This window comes from Anoplophora glabripennis, unplaced genomic scaffold (assembly GCF_000390285.2).
Source record: "Anoplophora glabripennis isolate ALB-LARVAE unplaced genomic scaffold, Agla_2.0 scaffold504, whole genome shotgun sequence".
In the NCBI taxonomy this organism is placed as follows: domain Eukaryota; kingdom Metazoa; phylum Arthropoda; class Insecta; order Coleoptera; family Cerambycidae; genus Anoplophora; species Anoplophora glabripennis.
In genome coordinates, this window is record NW_019416583.1 from 266,003 (window position 1) to 288,301 (window position 22,299).

General features: G+C 32.9%; 2 protein-coding genes and 1 non-coding gene across 3 annotated transcripts in view; 2 read left to right on the top strand and 1 right to left on the bottom strand.

Moving 5' to 3' along the window:
- Positions 1-605: 605 nt before the first annotated feature.
- On the top strand, positions 606-7,568 carry LOC108911831 (mevalonate kinase). Its single transcript, XM_018716868.1, has 4 exons — positions 606-740; positions 2,180-2,370; positions 2,454-2,943; positions 6,109-7,568. Exons 1-4 carry the CDS (start codon positions 695-697, stop codon positions 6,678-6,680), a joined length of 1,299 nt encoding a protein of 432 aa, XP_018572384.1. The 5' UTR covers positions 606-694; the 3' UTR covers positions 6,681-7,568.
- A 7,779-nt stretch (positions 7,569-15,347) lies between these two features.
- Positions 15,348-15,537, bottom strand: LOC111691750. The gene has a single exon (XR_002763038.1). It is a non-coding gene; the product is annotated as a U2 spliceosomal RNA (small nuclear RNA).
- A 2,366-nt stretch (positions 15,538-17,903) lies between these two features.
- The window catches only part of LOC108911827 (serine/threonine-protein kinase BRSK2), a 35,004-nt gene continuing 30,608 nt past the window's right edge, over positions 17,904-22,299 (top strand). Inside the window, exon 1 of the mRNA XM_018716863.1 lies at positions 17,904-17,994. Within this exon, the coding sequence (XP_018572379.1) occupies positions 17,904-17,994 (91 nt within the window). The remainder of the gene's footprint in view (positions 17,995-22,299) is intronic.

Consider the following 22,299-nt stretch of genomic DNA (forward strand, 5'->3'; position numbering starts at 1 on the left):
TTTCTACATAAAAAATTATACTGAAGAAGTACTTGCATTTTGTTTTTAAAATTTATGAATTATATTTTAAATAGCTAAAGTTTTGCAGGTAAAAGTTGTTTATAAACTTCATCGATAAATTCATATTAATGTTTGTAATTATGCAAGACGGTGATAAAAATAATTGTGTCTATTTTCAGAAACCTAAAGTTTAGAAAGAGACAAAAAAGCCTTTTGTAATACAGTTTGGGTGTATTTTACATATTCCATTGTAATATATTTACAGTTATCTATTGTATGTATGCATAATGTTGTAAACGTTTTGTATATATTTTTTTGTTTACTTCATGTAGGAAGTAGTAGATGAGTCTGACGGTTGTGGAGGAAAGTTTTCCTGTGTTATCGTATCAGAGAAATTTAAGGGAAAGCCTTTGCTGCAAAGACACAGGTAAGTCTTGTAGTTCTATTGATCAAAAAAGTATTTGATTTTAAATTAGGAATTACAATTAAGATATAGGTTCTTCAAATACAAGAATTATTAATGATAACGAAGTTCTTAGACTTTTTTAAAAAATAATTTTAACATTGAACCGTTCGTGATGAATTTTTTTTTTATTAAGGCTTGTCAACTCTGTCCTTCAAGAAGAATTGAAAACTATACACGCTTTTTCCCAAAAAACCTTCACTCCTGAGCAGTGGGAGCAAGAAAAATAAAATGTTGTGCAACGGTAGTGTTCTTCCTCCTAACATCCATCCAACAGGTAAAGTTTTTTTTATTAAACATATTCTGGGATTAATTGTTCAGACTTAAAATTTTAATTTGGGTGGTAAAATAATAGTCCCAAAAGGGATCATCCGCTAGTGCCTCATTTCGGGATATAGGATGTTAAAATTCGATGAAACTTGGATTAACGATTTTCTAATTAAAAGTAAAAATCTGCTGAATCCATATACATATAAGGATGGCAGAGATTATTACTAAAAACTCCAGAAATTCGATGCCACTGGATATTTTGGAAATAAAATCACTACTTTTAAGTCATTTTTCTAAGAAAAAAGATCTCATTTTGTGTCGATAATCGAAAAATCTCCACGCTGATGAATTTTAAATATGATTTTAAATGTAGTGTACAAATATTCGCAAAAATTCCAAGAAATCGTTGGTGTTGAAATTTCTCAACATATGGTATCTCCTCCAGTCTGTTCTTTTATTTTAGTAACAGATAGACAGTTGGTACACCATTGTGGTTTCCAAATAGATAAATTTCATCAATCTTCAGGGCTTCCCCAAGGATCAATTCTGAGTCAACTCTTGTATATTATGTTTATTATTGATCTGAATGTCTTAATGTCAATTGCTTACCTCATGTGGAAGAGCGTAAAATGTTTTTTGGAATTAAATCTTCTATTGACTGCTAGATTACAAGATAATCTTTAAAAATTGAAATAATAATCTACCTTTGAATATAAGCAAATGTAAAATTATGTCTTACAATCCACATAAAACTAATACAGATTTTGATTACAAAAATGTTGATTCTTTTTTAAATAAAGTTAAAGTGTTACTTTTAATGCTAAAATATCATTCAATTGAATATATCATTTCTGTAAACAAGTCTGCTTTTAAAAACATAGGCTTTCATTGTATGGAATCACATTTGTAATGTTTACAATATTCAATTGGAGAAAGCGCTACAGGAATACTTAAAAACTATATGTTTCATTAGTTATTGAGTTTATCCTCCTTGTGGTACACCTTGAGAATTATTGCTTTCTTTTAATTTTAATAGTTTTTGTTGCAAATTAATTATGTTTTTCAGTCGTATTACTTTTTAAAATTATCAGTAATACATTATATGGTGTTTTAAAGATTTTACATCATGAAGATCGACTTGAAATACTTTTTCACTATGAATAATTTATTTTTTATTTTTTTTCAGTAGATGTTAAGCAATTCTTATATGTGTCTTTTACTTTATCTATTTTATTTGTTGTGCTTTTTTCAAAATTCGACGTTCTGTACTTTTAAAATGCAGCATTTCCAGGCATTTCTCCATATGACTATTATGGCTACCGAATTCAATTTTTAAATCTGGTCAAATATGCTCGACACATCTTGTATAAGTTAAAAAAAGCGTCAAAAGTTAAAACGAATGTAAGCTCGATTTACACTAACCTCAAAATATTTTTTACAAAATAGGACTGACGGTGAGCGTATCCGCACCCGGCAAAGTCATCTTGCATGGAGACCACTCGGTAGTTTACGGGAAATTGGCACTGACCGCAAGCTTGGGACTCAGAAGCAGAATGCGACTGATCGAGATCAGCGCCCCTAATCTGGTCATATTTCAACTACCCATTTTGGATTTTACCTTAACATATGATCTGGAGGTTAGTCAATGTACAATTTCCTTCCTCGTCGTTTGAAAACTGCCGTTTTGTGAACGCCTATCACTTGATATTTTATATTACAGAAGCTGAGGGAATACCTTCTTATCCCCATGCTTCCCCTTACCCACAACGCAAACGAATTCAACTGGGAGTACCCCGAGATGATCCACCACGACGCCATCCTCGACATCGTCGATAGCTTCATAAGTTACACCTCTGGCACGGCCCCGCTCAACGTTCACCAAAAGATGGCGCTGTCTTCTGTATTTTTCCTGATCGCTGGCATCCTGGGCTCAGTTAACATCGAATTAAATTCGTTCCTGATGACTTGCGAGACGGATCTCTTCATCGGTGCCGGCACGGGTAGTTCGGCTTCGTTCGTGGTCAGTTTGGCTGCAGCTCTATTGCAGTTTGTCAAAATGAAGACTGGGGGCCAAGGGAACATTTCCAAGGAGGAGTACAAGGCCTGTTTTTTGGATGCGGGCAGTGACAAGAATTTCAGCAAGCGGGAGTTGGACATGATCTGCAAGTGGGCTTTTTGTGCAGAGAAGATCGTCCATGGCACTCCGTCTGGTGAGTAATTCTTGTACATATTTCAAGTAAAATATTGACGGTTTATTTTTTTATATTCAAAAAATGTATTTAAAAAAACGTATTTTTACTCTGTTATTAATGTATTAAGCTAATTTATTTATTACTTATTGTGTGGCTTTATTTGGTAAGATTTTTGAGAAAAAAAATTTGTTTTTGCTTCAATTATCTTTAATATCTTTACAATAGAGTAAACATGTATATAAAACAAATGTATATACAAATTTAGTGCAGAAAAATATTTCAATATGTGGTTCTTTTAAAAAAAATAATGTGAACTTCGTAAACAGCATTTTCCTATCACGCACAGTGGGGAAAAATAGACAAAAGTGTCCGTTAAGACATACATTTCGATAAATCTTGATAATTTTTCTTTTAAATTATTCACAGACACTTATTCTACATAAACCCCAAACCCACAAACCCAAACCCAACCCACAAAACCCAAAACCACAAATCTCTAACCTACAAAACTCAAACCCACAAATCCCTAACCCTTAAAACCTAAATCCACAAACCTTAAAATCATAAAAACCAAAATCATAAACTTCCTAACCTATATTCTCCAAACTCATATAGCTTAAGGAGGTTCGATACTGAAAAAAAAATGGTAAGAAAGTTTTCAAAGCAATTGGAATCTGTTAATAAATATGCAAACTATCTCGTGTAAAAATATCAGATCGATTGCCAATGTAGTTTTTTTGAAAAATGATATTAAAAATTATGCTCTTATGCACGGCTCTTATGGGAGTTGGGGCAAAAACTTTAATCAAACGTGAATATTGCTCTTAAAAATGGTTAGGATCGGGAAAATAAAATTGTAATTAAAGAATTAAATATTACTAAACATTTTAAAACAATAAAAATATGCACTTACAATGTAATTATTGAGATAATGGAATGAATATATAACGTTTTGACAAATTTTAACAATCATCTGATCCAATGAAAGGAAATATGGCAACACTGTATGCTGTATTTAACGCTTCGACTGACGCGCTATATTTGAATAGCTCCATTATAGACTATAAAATTATTCCAGTTGGAAACATATGTAGTAATAATTAATATTAAATAAATTTTTCGTGATTTAATGAAATGCAATACACTAGCAATTTGAAACAAATATTGAAAGGATCTTTGCAAAACGAACAGTATAGATGTTCTGTCATAATCTCCAATTTGACAAGGCGACGTCTCACTATTATACACTGAACTTCTTGATAGTTATCATATGGATTCTCGGTTTGCACATTTTACTTTTTTCTCATCAATCCACATTCTGTTTTATACGCATTTTATATTACTTTTCAGTCATTATTTTTCCTTTGTACCTTGGATGTTCATTCATGTTTACGGAATACGCGCAAAGTTGACAGTAATTACAGTTGACCCAACTTTTACCACCACGCCGTGGCAATGTTGCCAGATTTCATCCATAATTTTACAAGCTCTTAATGAATAAATAGACACTTTTATTCAAATAAAAAGTTAATTGCCATGCATTAAACACGAAAAATATATGCAAGCTAATATGTGTTGTATAAATTTCATTCGTATATATTATATTTAGTTCGCTCAAATTAGTTTATGTAAGGTTGGTACTACAACGAAACTACCGTCTATGAGCATAGGCTTCCCTCCCGCACCGCCTGGCCCGCTAGAGATGTATCAAACCTTCTTAAACCAAGAAATCCCAAATTCACAAAACCCAAACCTATAAACCCCAAACTTAAATCCACAAACCTTAAATTTATAAAACCCAAAACCATTAACTTCGAACCCAACAAACCTTAAAGTTTTTGTATCGTGTTTTTTTGGGGGTACCTGTTCTATAGTTTTCCGAAATGAACTTGCAAAGTACTTCGTATGATAATTTGTATAATACCACATGATAATTTCTTTAGTTTAGGGTGTGGTTGCAGGATCACATGTAGAACAAGTGTCTGTGAATAATTTAAAAGAAAAATTATCAAGATTTATCGAAATTTATGTCTTACGGACACTTTTGTCTGTTTTTCCCCACTGTGCCACGCCTCTGGACAATCTAGTGTGATCTTTAACAATGGCGCGTATTAGTCGCAGCGCATGCACAATTGACAACTGGGCTATGCATTGTTGTCAAATCTTATAATTTAAGGGAAAGATTATTAAAAAGCAAATTTCACATCACCTGCCGTGAGGTACTGCTCCTTTGGATAAGCCACCTGATATCGTCTTCTTGTAGCAGAATCGTTTTCTCTGGACAGAAAATAAGCTCTAATCATATCGGGTCTTTCTTAATGTTTTGTCATAATATCAATTAGAAACTTGATACAAAAACACAATACACTGTACCTCACTAAACACTGAAAGAAATAACTTCATAAGGTTATACATTTACACCAGATATACGAATACCTTTTTATGGAACATGAAGAATGTAACAGACGATATAATCGGCCAATCCCATTCCGCAGAATTAACGTGGCAGTTTTTAACGCGTTTACTCATATAAACAGGGCATGTAAATGGGGCGTCCTACCCCATCCGCCATATTCACCAGACACTGACCCTTCCGATTATCACTTGTTCCAAACAATGGCACAAGGTCTAGTTGAGCAGCACTACTATTCTTATAAAGATGCCTTTGGGCGTGGAAATAAAATGCTGCCAGAAAAAGTAGTGGCTAACGATGGACAGTACTTTCAGGAGCATGTTTTTTTACAATTTTTTACAATTTTTTTTCCAATAAGGCATTAATTTTCATGAAAAACCGAGAACTTGTTCAACATCCTTATACAGGGTCGGAAAGTCCCCATGGTTCATCGGCCGTTACGTGAAAGCAATAAAGAAAGTCATAGAAATCCGTGCGATAGAGAAAGATGGCTATAATGAAGGCGTCTAATAGTCACCTTCCATTTCACCCTTCCACAAATAAGATCCACTTCTTATTCTTCATTATAGCCATCTTTCTCTATCGCACGGATTTCTATGACTTACTTTATCACTCTCACGTAACGGCCGATGAACCATGGGGACTTTCCGACCCTGTACATTGTTCAAAAACTTTAGCACCCCGTATCTCGAAATCTAAAAAATCCAAAAAATCGCATTTTGAAATATTTTTATGCACCTAAGTTACATCCTGTATCCAACAATTTTTAGGCGTGGACAACACCACCTGCACCTACGGCGGCATCGTCGAGTTCCGCAAGGGCCTGGCCCCCAAGCTCCTCGAGATGTTACGCCCCCTCAAGATCCTCCTCATAAACACCAAAGTCTCCCGCGAAACAAGGAAGTTGGTCTCGAAGGTCGCCGCCCTGCATCACCAATACCCCGACCTGACCAACAACATCCTCAATGCCATGGAAGACGTCGCTTTCATTGCCCTCCAGCACATAACGTCGCTGTGTACCTGGACGGGCACCACAGAGGGACTGGTTAACGACCAAATCCGAAACAGCTACGAGGAGCTGGGAAGGCTGGCATCGATCAACCACAGCCTGTTAAGCGCCCTGGGGGTGTCCCACTTGAGGCTGGACGAGGTGATTCATATTTTGGCCGAGAACGGGCTTCAGGGGAAGCTTACGGGCGCCGGAGGGGGAGGGTATGCTACGTGTTTGGTTTCGCCTTACGTTAATCCCAGCGTTTTGGAGAAAGCTATGTTAGATTTGGACGCTAGGGGTTTCCAGGCCGTTTTGACGGAAGTGGGTGGCAACGGTGTGATGATTGAGTAGTTGGGTGGAGGACTTGGACAAATGGTGCTTTCTTATTGGAATACTCTCGAACGACAAGTTATTCGGTAGATTTAAATATTAATTTCAGGTTGTTAGTTACGCTGGATTTTAAATTGAATTTATTGGAGGGATATTTGTCGATGTTTCGTTGTTTTATTAAAACGTCTTCAGGACATACATAAACAATCGTAAAAGTGTACTAATTAAAAATAATAATAAAAAACTGTGACCAAATGAAAATAGCTTCTAAGATTTCAGTAAAATTTAATATATACAGAGTGTTTAAAAAATCTGACCGGGTGTCTAAAAAAATCCTTATAATTCAAGTTTTGATATTTCATGAATTTCTTCTCTTAAATAAAAATAATATGTAATTAGACTATTTTTGTTGTGGCGTTTGTAATAAAATGTTTATTCATAGAGTCCGGAAGATGTAATAAAACAACGAAACATTGACATTTATATAAATTGATTTTTTCCCACGATATTGACTTAAAATTAGTATATTAAGGTCCCTAAACCTTTTTGGCGTAATAATAGTATAAAGGTTTATTTATTATATAAATATACTTGTAAGGTAAGAGCTATTCAGTTTTAACAACTGCATTTAAAAAAAAAACATTTTATATCACTCCGAAATGCTGAATTGACCAAATTTGGTGGTATGCAGCAGAAATGTCCCTATTTTTCCAATTATGTCGTAGGTACCACCTGAATAATTTTTTTTTAAATGGGAAATTTCCCAGCAGCATTTACTTTTTTTTTTTTTTGTCATTTATTTTATTCCGATGCCACTCTTGATGCTGTAGACCCCAGATTTAGTTAAGCAGAAAGAGTTATGTAACTTTCGATATCTTCCTACATGTTAGAATAAAAATTAATAATATAGCATTTTTTTAATCTCAAATACAAAATAAACGCTTTGTACAGAGTGTAACACAATGACGTGTCTAAAATGAATTTTCTGGATTTATGTTGCTTCCCTGTAGCTAAAATCTGTTGGCATAATTTTGGTATTAGGTCTATCGCATGTCCTGTATCTGCCCCGTGCACCGCAATTCCTGATTTTTCAACGTTGTTATTTTTAAAGTGAGATTTGTACTCCTATAATTTCTGGCTAACATATTTTCCGAACATACAGGGTGTCCCATCGGGAAATGCGTCGATGGATATCTAGGAAAGTACTGCTCCAGAAATTTGGAAATTTGGCAACATGGCAATGTCCCTGGGGCGAACACAGCTAAAGTATCTAGAACTTTCCAGCAATTCTGGTTATACCTGAAGTCGACACCAACTTAGTTATTTTAAATGGGACACCCTGTATATTATTACAGTTTCATATTCTATGTGAAATTTTAGGGTCACTTCATTAAATATTCTCTATACCTAGGAGTTATACAATTTGAGATATTAATATTTAAAAAAAAAATTTGACAGACGCAGGGGTCCGCGGAGATGCTAGTAACTATTTTCAAGAGTGTGATATCTAGTGGGTTTTTGGTACCTGTAAAGAGCATAGGTAAAACTACATTATGGTATACCAACAAATTAAGACATTTTGATAACTTCAAACAGCTATAACTTTGTTAACTTAAATAGAACACCCTGTATTTTTTTTCTCTGTCGTATGCAGATTGAAATTTCCTTTCAAACCATATGAGCATTGTTAGGGTTGTCGTTACTACTTTTAGAGATATTTTCAATTTTCTGTTTTTTCTTGTATCAGACCTGTTGTCAAATTGACCATGATGACCATTGACCAATTGACATTTGTCAAGTTAGTTGCCAAATTAATGTTGTGTCTGAATAGTTTTTGCCGAAAATTTAATTAAAAATGCTTGAGGATCATTTAAATTATACTAATGAGGATTATTTAAATTTTTTTATTTATCGAAAATGTGACAAAATTTCAAGAACATGTAGAGAATTTGCTACATTGCACACATTGTCCATAAATAACAAACAAATTAAAATAATCCTCATTAGTATAATTTAAACGATCCCCAGGCATTTTTATTTAAATTTTCATCAAAAACCATTACAGACAATAACAATTTGACAACTAACTTGACAATTGTCAAGTTGTTTTAATTGTTTTGAAGTGTTTCTATTCTAGTCATGGCCAATTTGACAGGTCTGATGCAAAAAAAGTGTCCAAAAAATAGAAAATTGCAAATAGCTCTAAAAGTGGTCGGCAACCTTAACAATGCTTATAATGGCTTGAAAGGAAATTTCAATCTGCATTCGACAGTAAAAAATAAAGGGTGTCCCATTTAAGTTAACAAAGTTATCAAAATGTAACGACAAACATGAAACACTTCCTATTAAATGTTTTAATTTGTTGGTATACCATAATTTAGCATTACCTATGCCCTTTACAGGTACCAAAAATCCACTTGACATCACGCGCCTGAAGAGTTACTAGCATCTCTGTGCACACCCCAGCATCTGTCAAATTTTGTCTTTAAAAATTAATACCTTAAAATCTATAACTCCTAGATATAGGGAAATATTTAATAAAGTGACCCTCAAATTTTACGTAGAATCCGAAAATGCAATAATGTATAGGGTGTTCAATTTAAAATAACGAAGTTGGTGTTGACTTCGGTATAACCGGAAGTGGTGGAGAGTTCTAAATATTTTAGTTGTGTTCGCCCTAGGGACACTGCCATGTTGACAAATTTTCAAGTTTTTCGGAGTAGGACTTTCCTAGGTAGCGATCGACACAGTTTTCGGTGGGACACCCTGTATACTTTTCTTTTCCAAAGTTTTAATTAGCACTTATTTAAAATTTAAATACAAAACATACTTTTTTAAAATTTTATGACTGTCGTGACACCACCAAATCAAAAAAGGTACGAAGACCTGAAAAACAATAAACTAAAAGTAAAAAGTATTTTAAAAACAATCTTTTATATAATAGACCAGTGCTTAAGCCTTCAAAAATGGTAAAAAGTGAAAAAAAATTATAGTGAGACGAAACCCATTGAAAAAGGAAGAGAATATAACAGAAATGAAAGGGAAAATAATTTACGGGCAACTGAGGTCGGGAAGGGGAAGGGGGCAAGTTTTTAAGGGTAAAAAACGGTTTCCCTTGATTTCCTGAAAAACTACAAGTCTTATGGAAAAAAGTTAAATGGCAAAGTTGTAGGTAATAAAAAGATCTACAACTTTTGTATTTACACTTTTTTCAAATAACCTCAAAATTTATGTGAAAAATTCAAATAACCAAGTTTTTGGTTCTTCATTTTTATCTTTTACAAAAAAAATATTTTTTTCACGAAATTTGGTGAAAACTTACCTATTTATGTCCCAAACACGCCGTAATTTTTTTGATTTGAAATATTTATTTTTTCACCTTATTTTTCCTTAATATCGAAAAGCACCCTAATTTTCAATCGAAAATTCTCACGTCAAAATATCTGCTTTTTTAAAATCGTTGATGGGCCTTTTCTTCGTTGAAATCTCTACTTTCTGGTGGTGTAAAAAAAAATATACATTACTATGGTAAGTTTTCTCAGGAAATGCAAAGTAACGAAAAAAAACTAGAATCCGAAAATTTTTTTCTAATCATTATGTACAATTTTGAGCTATTTATTAAAATTTACACTTTAATTACTCAAAAAACGTAAGATTCCATGTTACATTGATAAACAAAAAAAATTACAAATCACAAAACATAAAGATTGCAAAAAACATGCGAAAATAGTTGTTCTAAATATTAAAGATAGGATTTAAAGGGGATTTTATCTAAAAAATGTGACTGCTGCTATTTTTTTCAGTAAAAAAGTTGATTTATTAAATTCTCTATGAAATGCCTTTTGATGGGCTAAAATTTTCCGTAGGTCACTCAGGTATATAAGTTATCTTAAAATAGCAATAAATAGGCATCTACGTATATAATTAAAAGAAGATTCAACAACTTTCTCAAAATATTGTAGATGTCTTATTAAATATAATAACTTTATTAACTTATTTGGTTGTTAATTATAATGGTATATTTCGACTTGTAATTTTTTTGTTTATCAATGTAACATGGAATCTTACGTTTTTCGAGAAATTAAAGTGTAAATTTTAATAAATAACTCAAAATTGTACATAATGATTAGAAAAAAAATTTCGTTTCTTAGCATTTCCTGAGAAAACTTACCATAGTAATGTATATATTTTTTTACACCATCAGAAAGTAGAGATTTCAACGAAGAAAAAGGCCACTTACGTTTTTAAAAAATCAGATATTTTGACGTGAGAATTTTCGATTGAAAATTAGGGTGCTTTTTCGATATTAAGTAAAAATAAGGTGAAAAAATAAATATTTCAAATCAAAAAAATTACAGCGTGTTTGGGACATAAATAGGTAAGTCAAATTTCGTGAAAAAAAATGTTTTTGTAAAAGATAAAAATAAAAAACCAAAAACTTGCTTATTTGAATTTTTCACATAAATTTTGAGGTTATTTGAAAAAAGTGTAAATACAAAAGTTGTAGATCTTTTTATTACCTACAACTTTGCCATTTAACTTTTTTCCATAAGACTTGTAGTTTTTCCGGAAATCAAGGGAAACCGTTTTTTACCCTTAAAACTTACCCCCTTCCCCTTCTCGACCTCAAATCGCCCGTAAATTATTTTTCCTTTCATTTCTGTTATATTCTCTTTCTTTTCCAATGGGTTTCATCCTTTGGTTTCAAAAATTATCGACCCTGGTCTATAAGTGTCATCAGCAAAAGTATGATAAATAGACACGTACTATCTAGTCAGAATGTTTATAGCTAGTTTTTAAAATAATTTTTTACTTTTCATTTACTTACACATTTTTTAGAAATATTTCTCAATCGATTTCAAATAACGCCTCTGCTACAAATCATTGTGGAGTGCTCTCATGCGGGACAATCCTGGCTGCAGCATCAGTTCATAGTGAAGATCATGTTTAGTTATCAAAATCAAACAAATATGAAAAGCTTCGTGTCCGTGCTACTAACCGTTGATTAGTGCCCTCATAAGTCAATCCTGGTCTGGCTGCAGCATCAGGTTATTTCTATCATTTTAATGCATTGTCATTGGAACTGAAAAATTTCAGTTGTAAGTTTAGAGGAAGTGGTACAAATGAACTAAACATATGTGGGAGGCGTAGGGTTAATTTGGGCGTTAATATCACTATTTGGTAACCGGTATCACTCATATTCACAAAATAATAAGTAATGCCGTACCTAAGTGCAAATGATTTAAAATAAGAACGTTACTAATAAAGTACTCGAGATTTTTATGACAACCAGATCCAGAAACCAGAGGCTAGATAAGGAATCTACGACTAGCAGAATAGCAATGTCTTACGTCTTCAATTGTAAATAACTACATATTTCTAAGTTTTATTATCTAGGTACATACAAGTTATAAAAGGGGGTTATGTAAAGACATACATAAAAAGGATTATTTGACTCACACATACTCGAGACTAAGACCAATTTTAATAGGTACTATATTTTTTTAGGTTTTATGAGGAACGTCTTCCTAAAGTTTATCGACAGAATCCAGAAGCACCCTTCCGAAAAATCAATTTTGCCATGAAACTATAAGTTAGGAAAAAAGTGAATGTACACTTTTTGTCAATAACAAACTGTTCTATCTAAGAACAGCATCGTTTTTTATTTTCAGTAGGGCCGTGTTAATTTTTTTTATAATTTAATGAGTCTGAGTCCCCATAACTCCGTCATTGGTTGCTTGCAGGACTTCTACTTCTATGGAAAAATTGTATCTGATAAGAAGATGTGTCATGCCAAATTTTGCTTAAATAGCCTTCCTTCTTTATTTAAAAATTATTTAAAAAATTCGAATTTTTTAAAAAATCTTTAACGCCCGATATTTCGAAAATGAAGCGTCTGGAAAAAAATTTATACTTGATTTTTTTCTTATTTTTTTATGAGGAATATCTCCTTAAAGTTTGGCGACTTAATCCTGAAACATCCTGTAGAGAAGTGCAAGGCCTGTTAAACGATCTCGTCATTTTGATCTCATCCATGACTTAAGAATTCGTAATGTTGAAAAACTACGTTGTGTTGTTGCAACAGAAATCGGAAGTGTTGAAAGCAGCTTCAATAAAGACTTCATGATAGGATAAGAATTTTCATTCATGATCATAAGCTATTATGCTTTTATTTATTTATTTTTTTAATTCATCATAACTAGGACTACTCAATACTCTTGACTGATAGAATCTCATTGAAAAGTTTAATTTTCATTGATTCTTTTTCAATGCCCAATAGAGCAGAGTACTGTTTACAGATAGGCTCAATAAATTTGCTTAGAATTCCTGTCATTTATTTTGTCTAAATTAGTGGGAATGGGAACTAATTTGTATAAACAAAAGCACTTCATCGATCCTTGAAACTGATTTTTATATGAGAAAGAATGCTATCAAGAAAGGAAACTGGAAAGGGGATAATAGTATATTATGTTACTAGGAGTAGAAGGCGATCATTATGTGTTGAGCCCAAAAGTTTGCTCGCCGAGGCGTTAGCCGAGGCTGAGCAAATTGGGCAAAACACATAATGAGCCTTCCACTCCGAGTGACATATACTATTTTTTCTTCAAGCGTGAATATAAAAAATTACTAATTTTGAAAATTTATAGCGGATAACGCGATGTTCAATCTCAGCACAAAATAAAATCAGTAGGTAGGTAATACTATTTATTTTATACATTTTATACATTTTATTGATTAATTAAACATGACAGTTTTAACCACTTTATTCATGAATAAAAAAACAAATGTAACAATTATTTTTCTTTAATTTGAATTAAACGAATAAACATCTAAATTACCTACATGTCTATCATCAAACTTTATTTATTAACATGAATATTAAATGTGCAATTTTGTATGGTACAGTTGTTGATATTTAAAGCGCTGCTGGCTGTCTTTTTTTCAAAGTTTACAGTTCTGTCGTTGAATACGTTACTTGTAATAAGCTTCTCAGTTTCAGTGTTAACAATTGTACCATTATTAACAGAAAAGTCTTCGATTAAATTATTTTTAGGATCAATATTTACAGTTTTGCTTGATGTACTTGGTTCATTATACTCTAATGGGTTTAATATTTTCATCGCTATCTGTTTCTTATTGTTTACAGAATCTTCAATGTATCCTTATGCAATGTATCAATGTAACCTTAAAAATGATGCAACATCTTTTGGCACTTTTGAAATTTTATGTATGCCCATTACAACACAATGACAATGGCCATTTTGATATTTAATAAAAAATCTATCAAAAGTTATGTCTTTTGGCCGAAGAGTAGCATATTTTCTGTATAAATTTAAATAAAACTCTCCAATTATGGTAAATGAACGATGTTTTTTAGTTTTTGTATTGGGAATATTTACTAATATTATATTTCCCAAATCTTTTACATCATTAACTTTTACTTGAATGAGTTCATCGCATCTACAAGCTCCTGTGACTCCAAATATTAGTGCAACCTAAAAAATATAGAATTATTAATTTTGTAACAATAAAAAAAGTTGGAAAATGCAAGGAAATTCTAAAACATGACGTAATTTTAAGACATCTATATTTATGAGTTTTTACAACATTCTTCCAATGAGCTATCTTTATTTCCGAAAACTGTTTATTATTCTCGTAATGGATACTATAAAATAACTTGAAGTTTACAAATTATAACAAAATTTTGTATTACAAATATAAAAAGGTTAAATATATATCTAAGTACCTATAATTTAAAAAGTACATACCTTGGTTGCTAAATATTTATCATCAGGTGCTTTATTCAGGAATTCGTCAAATTCTTTTTTAGACAAAACTTTCGACTTTTTTGGTTTATAATTTTCACCTTGTCGTTTCAAAAATGTAATTAATTTTGAATATTTCTCAATATTTACATTATGTTTAATTTAGATTTTACCATTGAATATTGCGCCCATAAAGTTGAACTTTTCAGTGTTCTGGATAATCTTGTAAAATATGCTATCATCACATTTTCTGAATAAATATGTGCATTATTTTCTTTTGCCCAATTTATGAATTTATCGTAAGCATTTTCATAAATTTTTCTCGACTTTGTTGGTATAAGTGTTGCCACTGATGTATTTCAATTTCCAGTAATTCTGGTGGTGTGCACTGCATTTCTTCAGGCATTTTAAAAACGACCCAACGCGACATCAAATTTCAACTGACACTTAATGAAACGTCAAAGCTTCTTGAATCTTTAACTCGTTGCTAGGATACTTATCTACACATTGTTACATTTTTTTACAAGTTAAAAAATGAAAAATATTTGTACTAGTTAAACAATAGGCTGCTTCTAAAGGAGGTGTTGCACTATATAATATAAGTATTATTATACGCTTGAAGAAAAAGATTATTCTTTTCCAATGAATTTTGGATTACTTGATCCAAAGTATTCCAAATGAATTCCCTATGAATTTGTCGGACCTTACTATTAACTTAGATATGTGCTATAACTGTAGAAGAACTGTACTATTTGCAAAAAAACTACACGATTTTGAGCAGTTGAGCCGATTCATGATTCGGACTCGGAGTGTGTATATCATTCGATTATAAAATTAATTCGAACGGTAACCTCTCGAATCTCGATTATTTAAATTCATTCGATTATTCTTCCATCACTAGTAAAATTTTGTTTAATTATATAAAATGTGGGCCGATCCCGGCGGTACTGCAATACCGGGCCAACCCGCGACAGAGGTGGAGCAAGCCCCTAACCTCCGTCAATTTCCAAAAATCAGTTTAATATACTGGCCCCGCATGCGGGGCGTATCAGATATTAAGCTGATAAGAACAGATACTACACTTTGATCTTAGCCAGAGGCCGAGAAGCGATACCTACCACTCGTCAGACCCTGCTACAAGTCGAGTCGCGGCAACACAACCGTAGCGAGTTGACGAGAAAACATGGTAGCGCCATCTATGCGGGTAATGGAGAATTAATGAATCGTTACATAATAATTCTTCAACCGTGTTAAAATGTAGCATACACGTCAATATTTAAACATTACTTCTTGATTAAATCACTGAAGATCTCTGCGCCAAACTAAATTTTTATCAAATCACATACCCAAAAATGCAATTTTAGGTATGTGGATCAAATGTGTTTGATCAAAATATGAATGGCAACAAAAGCTATCAGTTGATTTTTTCGAAGGATACCTTGTTTCCTACCGTCTTTCATTGAATCAGAATAGACAAAATCATTAATAAAAGAGTTTGGATAATTTAATTTTTGGGAGTTTATCGAATTTGTCGTGACACTCGTGACGGAAAAATTACGCCCTTTATACTATTTCGATGCAACTAATTTGATGAAAATTTTATAATCTGACATAGGCCTTAATTGTAAGTCTCTGAATACAACTACTGATAACTCACGCCACGGAGCTTTATATTAAGGTAGTATATTAAATATTAAAAATATACGCATACGCCAATGCATGTAATATGATGTTCTTGCTAATCAGAAATCAGAATATAAGATAAGAAAGATATAAAACGCGATTGTAGAAGTGAAGTGGATGGACCACCTTTTAGATTCTTACATTTCTCAGCATGAAGCTATATTGCCAAATGCCAACGCCAAACTACGTTGCGTTAAAAAATGTATTAATCCGGTTTTAATGTTGACCCGTCAGCATTGTCATCAACCCACACACCAGGCATGAATTTACTGCATTTCCGACGTTCTAACATTCTACTATTATGGAATATGTTTCACTTATTTAAATATGGGGTGTTGACAGACTCAACTTCCCCTTTCGAGATAAATTCAAAAAAGAATTCGATAACTTTCACAATAATGGTAGGAAAGTCTGAGGAATAATTTCTAAATAACGCCTGTATTTCTTTCACTACTAACTATAGATAACGAAATATAACTGCTGACATCTATCGAGTATTTATTTGAGCAATGTTTTATGATGAAAGGAAGAATATCTTTGGCGGTGGCTGTCACAAAATATTTCCAATATCTCCCTGATTGTGCATCACTGTTTATTTTTTATTTTATTTAAAATATCTGAAGCTGAACACACTATTTTGTTTAATTAGATGATGGTGATATATCTCATAAATATCTCTTTCAGGAGTTTCAGGATGTATTTCTAAGGAAATTCGTGTAATCAAACAACTGTTTGCAATGATGATATTTTAATAAATTCAGTAAACATGTGCTGTGTCATTCATAAATTATCCCAAAAACATGAATGCTGTAAGCATTTCATTTTAATAAACATAAAACTCCATTATAATTTATTTCGAAAGTGTTTATTCACAAATATACATTTTTTTATAATATTTATTGCTATTAAACGCTGTTGAAATATACAAAGCAAGTCAAAAGTGATGTCGCCGTTTTAAATCAGAGAAATAGAATATATGGCACGGTAAAGCCCAAGAATTGTCACCTTTACAGTGACTTAGCTATACACAAACAGATGTCGCTCACTCCGTGAATTTCTCTAATTGCGTCAAAAGGCAACTACTGAAGTCCTAGCATCATTATAGGCAAACTACCCTCTTTAGGAAACCGTACGGATTACCCCATCTAACTTTCGTCCATTCCTAATCTCTCAAACAAATAATCCAAGTCAACCATACTTAGCAAATCCCATCGAGCACTTATAACGAATCGCAAACAAACATAACTGTTTAAATCGTACGAAATCACCGCGGAGACATTTTCCAAGGCGGGCGTTTCGAAATTTCCCCGCAACTAGGGAAATTTCACCCCGTGAGAGTTCCCAGCATATCTATTGATTATTTCGGCCACCCCTCACCAGTCTCGTTCTGTACATACTCGGTTTACGGTACGGGAAAGCTGAGAAAATGCTCGGAAAATCGCCCTGGGTGGTGCGGAAAAAACTCACCCGAAAATAAGCAACGTTAAAACGGCGACGTAGTGGCGTCAGAAGTGGGGTCTTTAGAAAAAAAAGTATGTATTAGTGAGGTCTGTTGAGAAATGTGATAATAATAAAGGAATCTTTCCAGAAAAATTCCTGTACCCCCTCAGAAGTAGAGTATCTCGGCAGTTAGTAGACTGGAATCGAAATTATATAAGAAATAAGTTTAATAATTATCGTGGCGGAGCAAAATGGCTGAGAGAACCGTGTACCGGGTGCTGGCAGTCTTGGGCTACAACGTGAGGAAAATCTTGAGGTTGTGACAGGAGACCGGGGGGTTGTACAAGTCGTGAAAATGCAGAAGGAGAACTCCAACCCATCCCCTGAGGTGCACCAATATGTTGGGCCCTACAGGCTAGAGAAAACCTTAGGCAAGGGCCAGACAGGTAAAATATTTCATATTATTCCATTTTTACTTAAAAACCACAAAAATGTTCACAATATAACAACGAATGAAATCTAGGGGGTATTTAAATTTAAACAAAAAGTGGCAATCTCTATTTAGAATTTTTCGAAACGTTTATTTTACCATTTTTGGAAAATTAGTCATTTTTATTAGTTAAAAGTTTAATTTTTTCGAGCTTTACAAATAAACCCTCGTTGCTGTCAAGAATATGGAACGAAAACAAAGAACTAATTTAGGAAAGAGATGACATTTTTTATTCCGTCTTGTAGGATGTCGAACCCGGAAGCTTCAGTATAAATTTTAATTATGCATTGCGCTTATTCTGTGCTGTTTGCTTTCAGCTTTTATAAACAACCTTTTTTGTTTGTTTTAAATGTAAAGAAAACTAAGATACATTTTAGATTAATACTCTCTACTCTCTCATGTTTATGAGGATACCAACAAGTTTAGAACAACCAAAGAGATTTTCCGCTGTATTCTAAATAGACAAATTTTCGAAAATTAAATTTCCAAGGTCATATACTTCAGTTATCTACATTTTTCAATATTTACAGTTCCCCTTTTTACATGACCAGCAATTTTTCTTTCAAAATGACACTGATTTTAAAGCCTGATTCCATATTGTGGTATATCACGGTTTAAACACTCCTGAATCGTCCCGTACATCATCTGCTCAGTTCAACTGTAGTTTTTGTTGATTGGTCCGTTGCAAAAACTTCATTAAAATTCCTGCGTTTGCAGATTTTGACAAATGTCGACATCGTAATTCGGCATTTTCAAGCCCAGGTGAGACGGTGCCAACTTTTAACAACTCCCTGAAAGTTTGTAAGGCTTCTTGGCTCCCAGTCTTCGTCACCGGCCGAATTTAAGGTGAAATATGACGTCCATAAATCCTGGAGCATTTCTCGGCTCCCTCATAACAACCCTTTAATAACTCATTTATGGAAAAATTATACAGGGGTCGTTGAACGGTCTCTAATAAATTTGAATCATTAATGCCAATATCTGGCTGCTGCAACGGATAGCAGTATTACTTCACAGCTTTCATTGAAATGAAATCAACAGTAAGTTAAAATATGAAACTTGTTTTATCAAAGGGAACACATTACCGACACCCAACCGATTCTAAATCCTTATTTCTCAACCCAGTTGAATGATAATTATGAAACTCGTTGAACAAGGCTTAAGAGCAACTTGACCAAGTCCAAGATTGGCACTTGAAAATCAGGCTCAAAAGTCATTACGCCAGCAATTAGCGTGAAATGTAGAAAAGTTACCGTCTGCAGTACACCCAACTGGTGTACGTACCTATAGCCCGCTAAATCTTACAAATAAACCTACAAAATAACTACAGTTTATTAAGTATTTATGTCCAACGTTAGTAAGTCCAATTACAAGATGAATAGAAACCTTCATATAATTATTACAATTAAAAAGAAATAATAAAGAAATAGAAGAAAGATTAGAAATACTATACATATAGTAAAAACAGTAAAGTAATAATAAAACATAGCATAAGTAAACAAAAAAATGATAAAAATACTGTGAAACAAATACAAGATGAAAGACAATATAAGGGTGTTTCCTAAACACGATACGTAACTGCAGGACACAATTTTTTATGGTATTTTAAGAAAAAAAGTTCCTATAAACATGTGGCCGCAAACGCTTAGATTCCGAGATACAGGGTGTTGAAAATTTAAAAATATATTAATATTTGAAATAAATTTGGAACAGTTAATATTAGGTTCTTAAAATTTGGCAGTTATTGTACGTTGGTAAAGAGCTGCATTTTTAATTCATATAAAGATTTTTTATCTGCCGCCAGTGGCGTAGTTAGGCGTGAGTCAGTCGATGTTTTCGTCAAAAAATGTAGAACGCCAATGGATTTTATAAAATTTTTATGATTTTCGGACTCGCTTAACATTTTATAACTAAAAAGGTGTCTTGAATTTTTTGCCTAATACTAACCTATTCTTTAAATTTAAACAATAACAGCAAATTAAATAAATTTAAACTGTAATAAAAAACCATTAAACAGTAATAAAAAATAGTAATTAAAAACATTAATAAAAATTAATAAAAAACCGTACCGTCAACGGGGGTGATGCTGGACGAATTTTTCGATTATTTTACTCTATTTCCGGGTCTGGTATGTCAAAAATTCTGAAAAAAATCATGTAGGTAGGCCAAGGTGTATTCTATTGTGTGGTATAATTAAAATGTGTATTTTTGTTTTAGTTTTTTATATATTTTTTGATAACGGTTGTCCAATTTCACCCGGCAAAAAGGGGTGAAGTTGAACATAGCTTGAAATCAATGGAAATCCAGTTACGGAACGGTCTATTGCCCGAGTTGCACATAAAAATTGTTTTTAAAAAGGAAATCTTTCAGTTTTACTCTAAAATAAATTTATAGAGTTTGAAAAATGTGTATTAAACCTTTATTAAAACTATCATTAACAAAATTTCAAATTCTTTTAAAAAATATAAGAAAAAATATTTAACATTATTTAAAAACTTATTTAAAACTATTATAATTCCTTTAACGTGATTATGAAGTGTTGATTTTGGAACATTCCACTTTTCAGCTGGACCCCTGACACTTAAAATCTTATTTTTCACTTCTTTTACTGCCATTTCCAAATTTCTGGCGGGGTAATTACAATTTGGCTTCATGCCAAGCGGTTTTCGAAATATTCGGGGCATTTTTTGGGTGTCCAACTTCACCCTGGAATAAGACAACAATGTAAAAAAAATTCCCCGACTCCACTGTTTTTACAAAAATGTAATTGAAAATTTCCACGACTAATACTCATACAATAGTGCTACTCCTCAGACAAAAAGGTTGATATTCCGCCAGCCACATTGTAGCTACAGTAGTTATAAGAAAAAGTTTATGAAAATGTCAAATTTTCATGCAATACTTTCGTAAATCACACTCACTTACCTCCGTCCTTCATACCCACACCGGTTTCCAAGTGAAACAGAACATGTTGTTTCACGATTTCTGCCGCCAAATCAGTTAAATGTTCACCCCCCACCTACCGGGTAGGGATTTTTTTTAATACTACCGTTTGTCCACCTTCACCCCTGCTGTCCAACATCACCCCAAGTTGACGGTAATAAAAATTAATAAAAAACCGTAATAAACAACCATTAAATTACGGGTGTCCCTGAAAAGGATGGACAACGTTTGACCACAGGTTCCTTGGATGAATATAAAACTATTTAGCTTAACTTACCTATAAACAATGCACTCCTACTGAGATATAGCCTTCTAAATATAGAAAGATAACCTAGTTTTTTTCAAATAATTTGAAAACTGTTTTTCTGAGAAACTTCAAATTTGGTATACATATTTTTTTATATAAGGGCAATGTAAATATAGAATTTGGTGAGAATACATATACAGGATGTTATCTTTTTAGTGACTGCGCCAGTGGCTATCCCATAACTTTTTTGTGTGTACGCCAATGACGACAGAATTTATATTTTTTAAAATAAGCACTATTTTAGAAGATTTTGATATTGTTTATGGATTTCGAGTAAAATTTACACATTAATAATATAAAATCAGTTTAAGATAATTAGAACAGTCTAGTACGAGGTGCCATATAACAAAGAAACAAATTCATTACAATGATATTAAAAGGTTCAGTTTGTTTTTATTTGCTGAACAAACTGATATGTTATTAGTTTTGGGTCATTGTGAAGGAAATTGTTGTGCTACTGTTTGAACATATGCTCAAAGATTTCCTAATCGAAGAATTCCAAATCACAAAACATTTGCTAATGCGTAGAGACGCATTCGGGAAACAAGACGTTTTTTACATGTAACATTAAATCGTGGATAACGTACGGCCGGAACTATTCAGTTGGAGGAACAAATTTTGGAAAGAGTCGAAGAAATTCCTCAAATAAAAGGCGTTTAGCGGCAGAGATTGGCTTTCGAAAAGTTCCGTTAATAGAGTATTAAAAGACCAACTATTATAGGTTGCTATGCTAACAGGTGGATAGGTAGAGGAAATAATGCCCCTTTAAAATGTCCACCTCGATCCCCGAATCTAAACCCTGTAATTATTTCCTTTGGGGAGCGTTGAGGACCACAGTTTATAACTTTTATTTCATACTGTACTGTAATGAGTTACTTCACCGGACTCATTTAAGTCCGGGAAATAACTCATTACAGTACTGAGTCCGGAAAATTTTTACTTCCCGGACTGCTTTAAAAAAACACACGTTGAAGAGCTGGTATTCCTTCCCATAACGAGCAGAAGACTTCG

Excerpts from the sequence above, each read along its gene's own strand:
- LOC108911831 (XM_018716868.1), top strand. The coding sequence starts at position 695 with ATGTTGTGCAACGGTAGTGTTCTTCCTCCTAACATCCATCCAACAG. Across the intron at positions 741-2,179 it reads TCCTAACATCCATCCAACAG|GACTGACGGTGAGCGTATCC; the intron begins GTAAAGTTTTTT and ends TTTACAAAATAG. Across the intron at positions 2,371-2,453 it reads CCTTAACATATGATCTGGAG|AAGCTGAGGGAATACCTTCT; the intron begins GTTAGTCAATGT and ends TTTATATTACAG.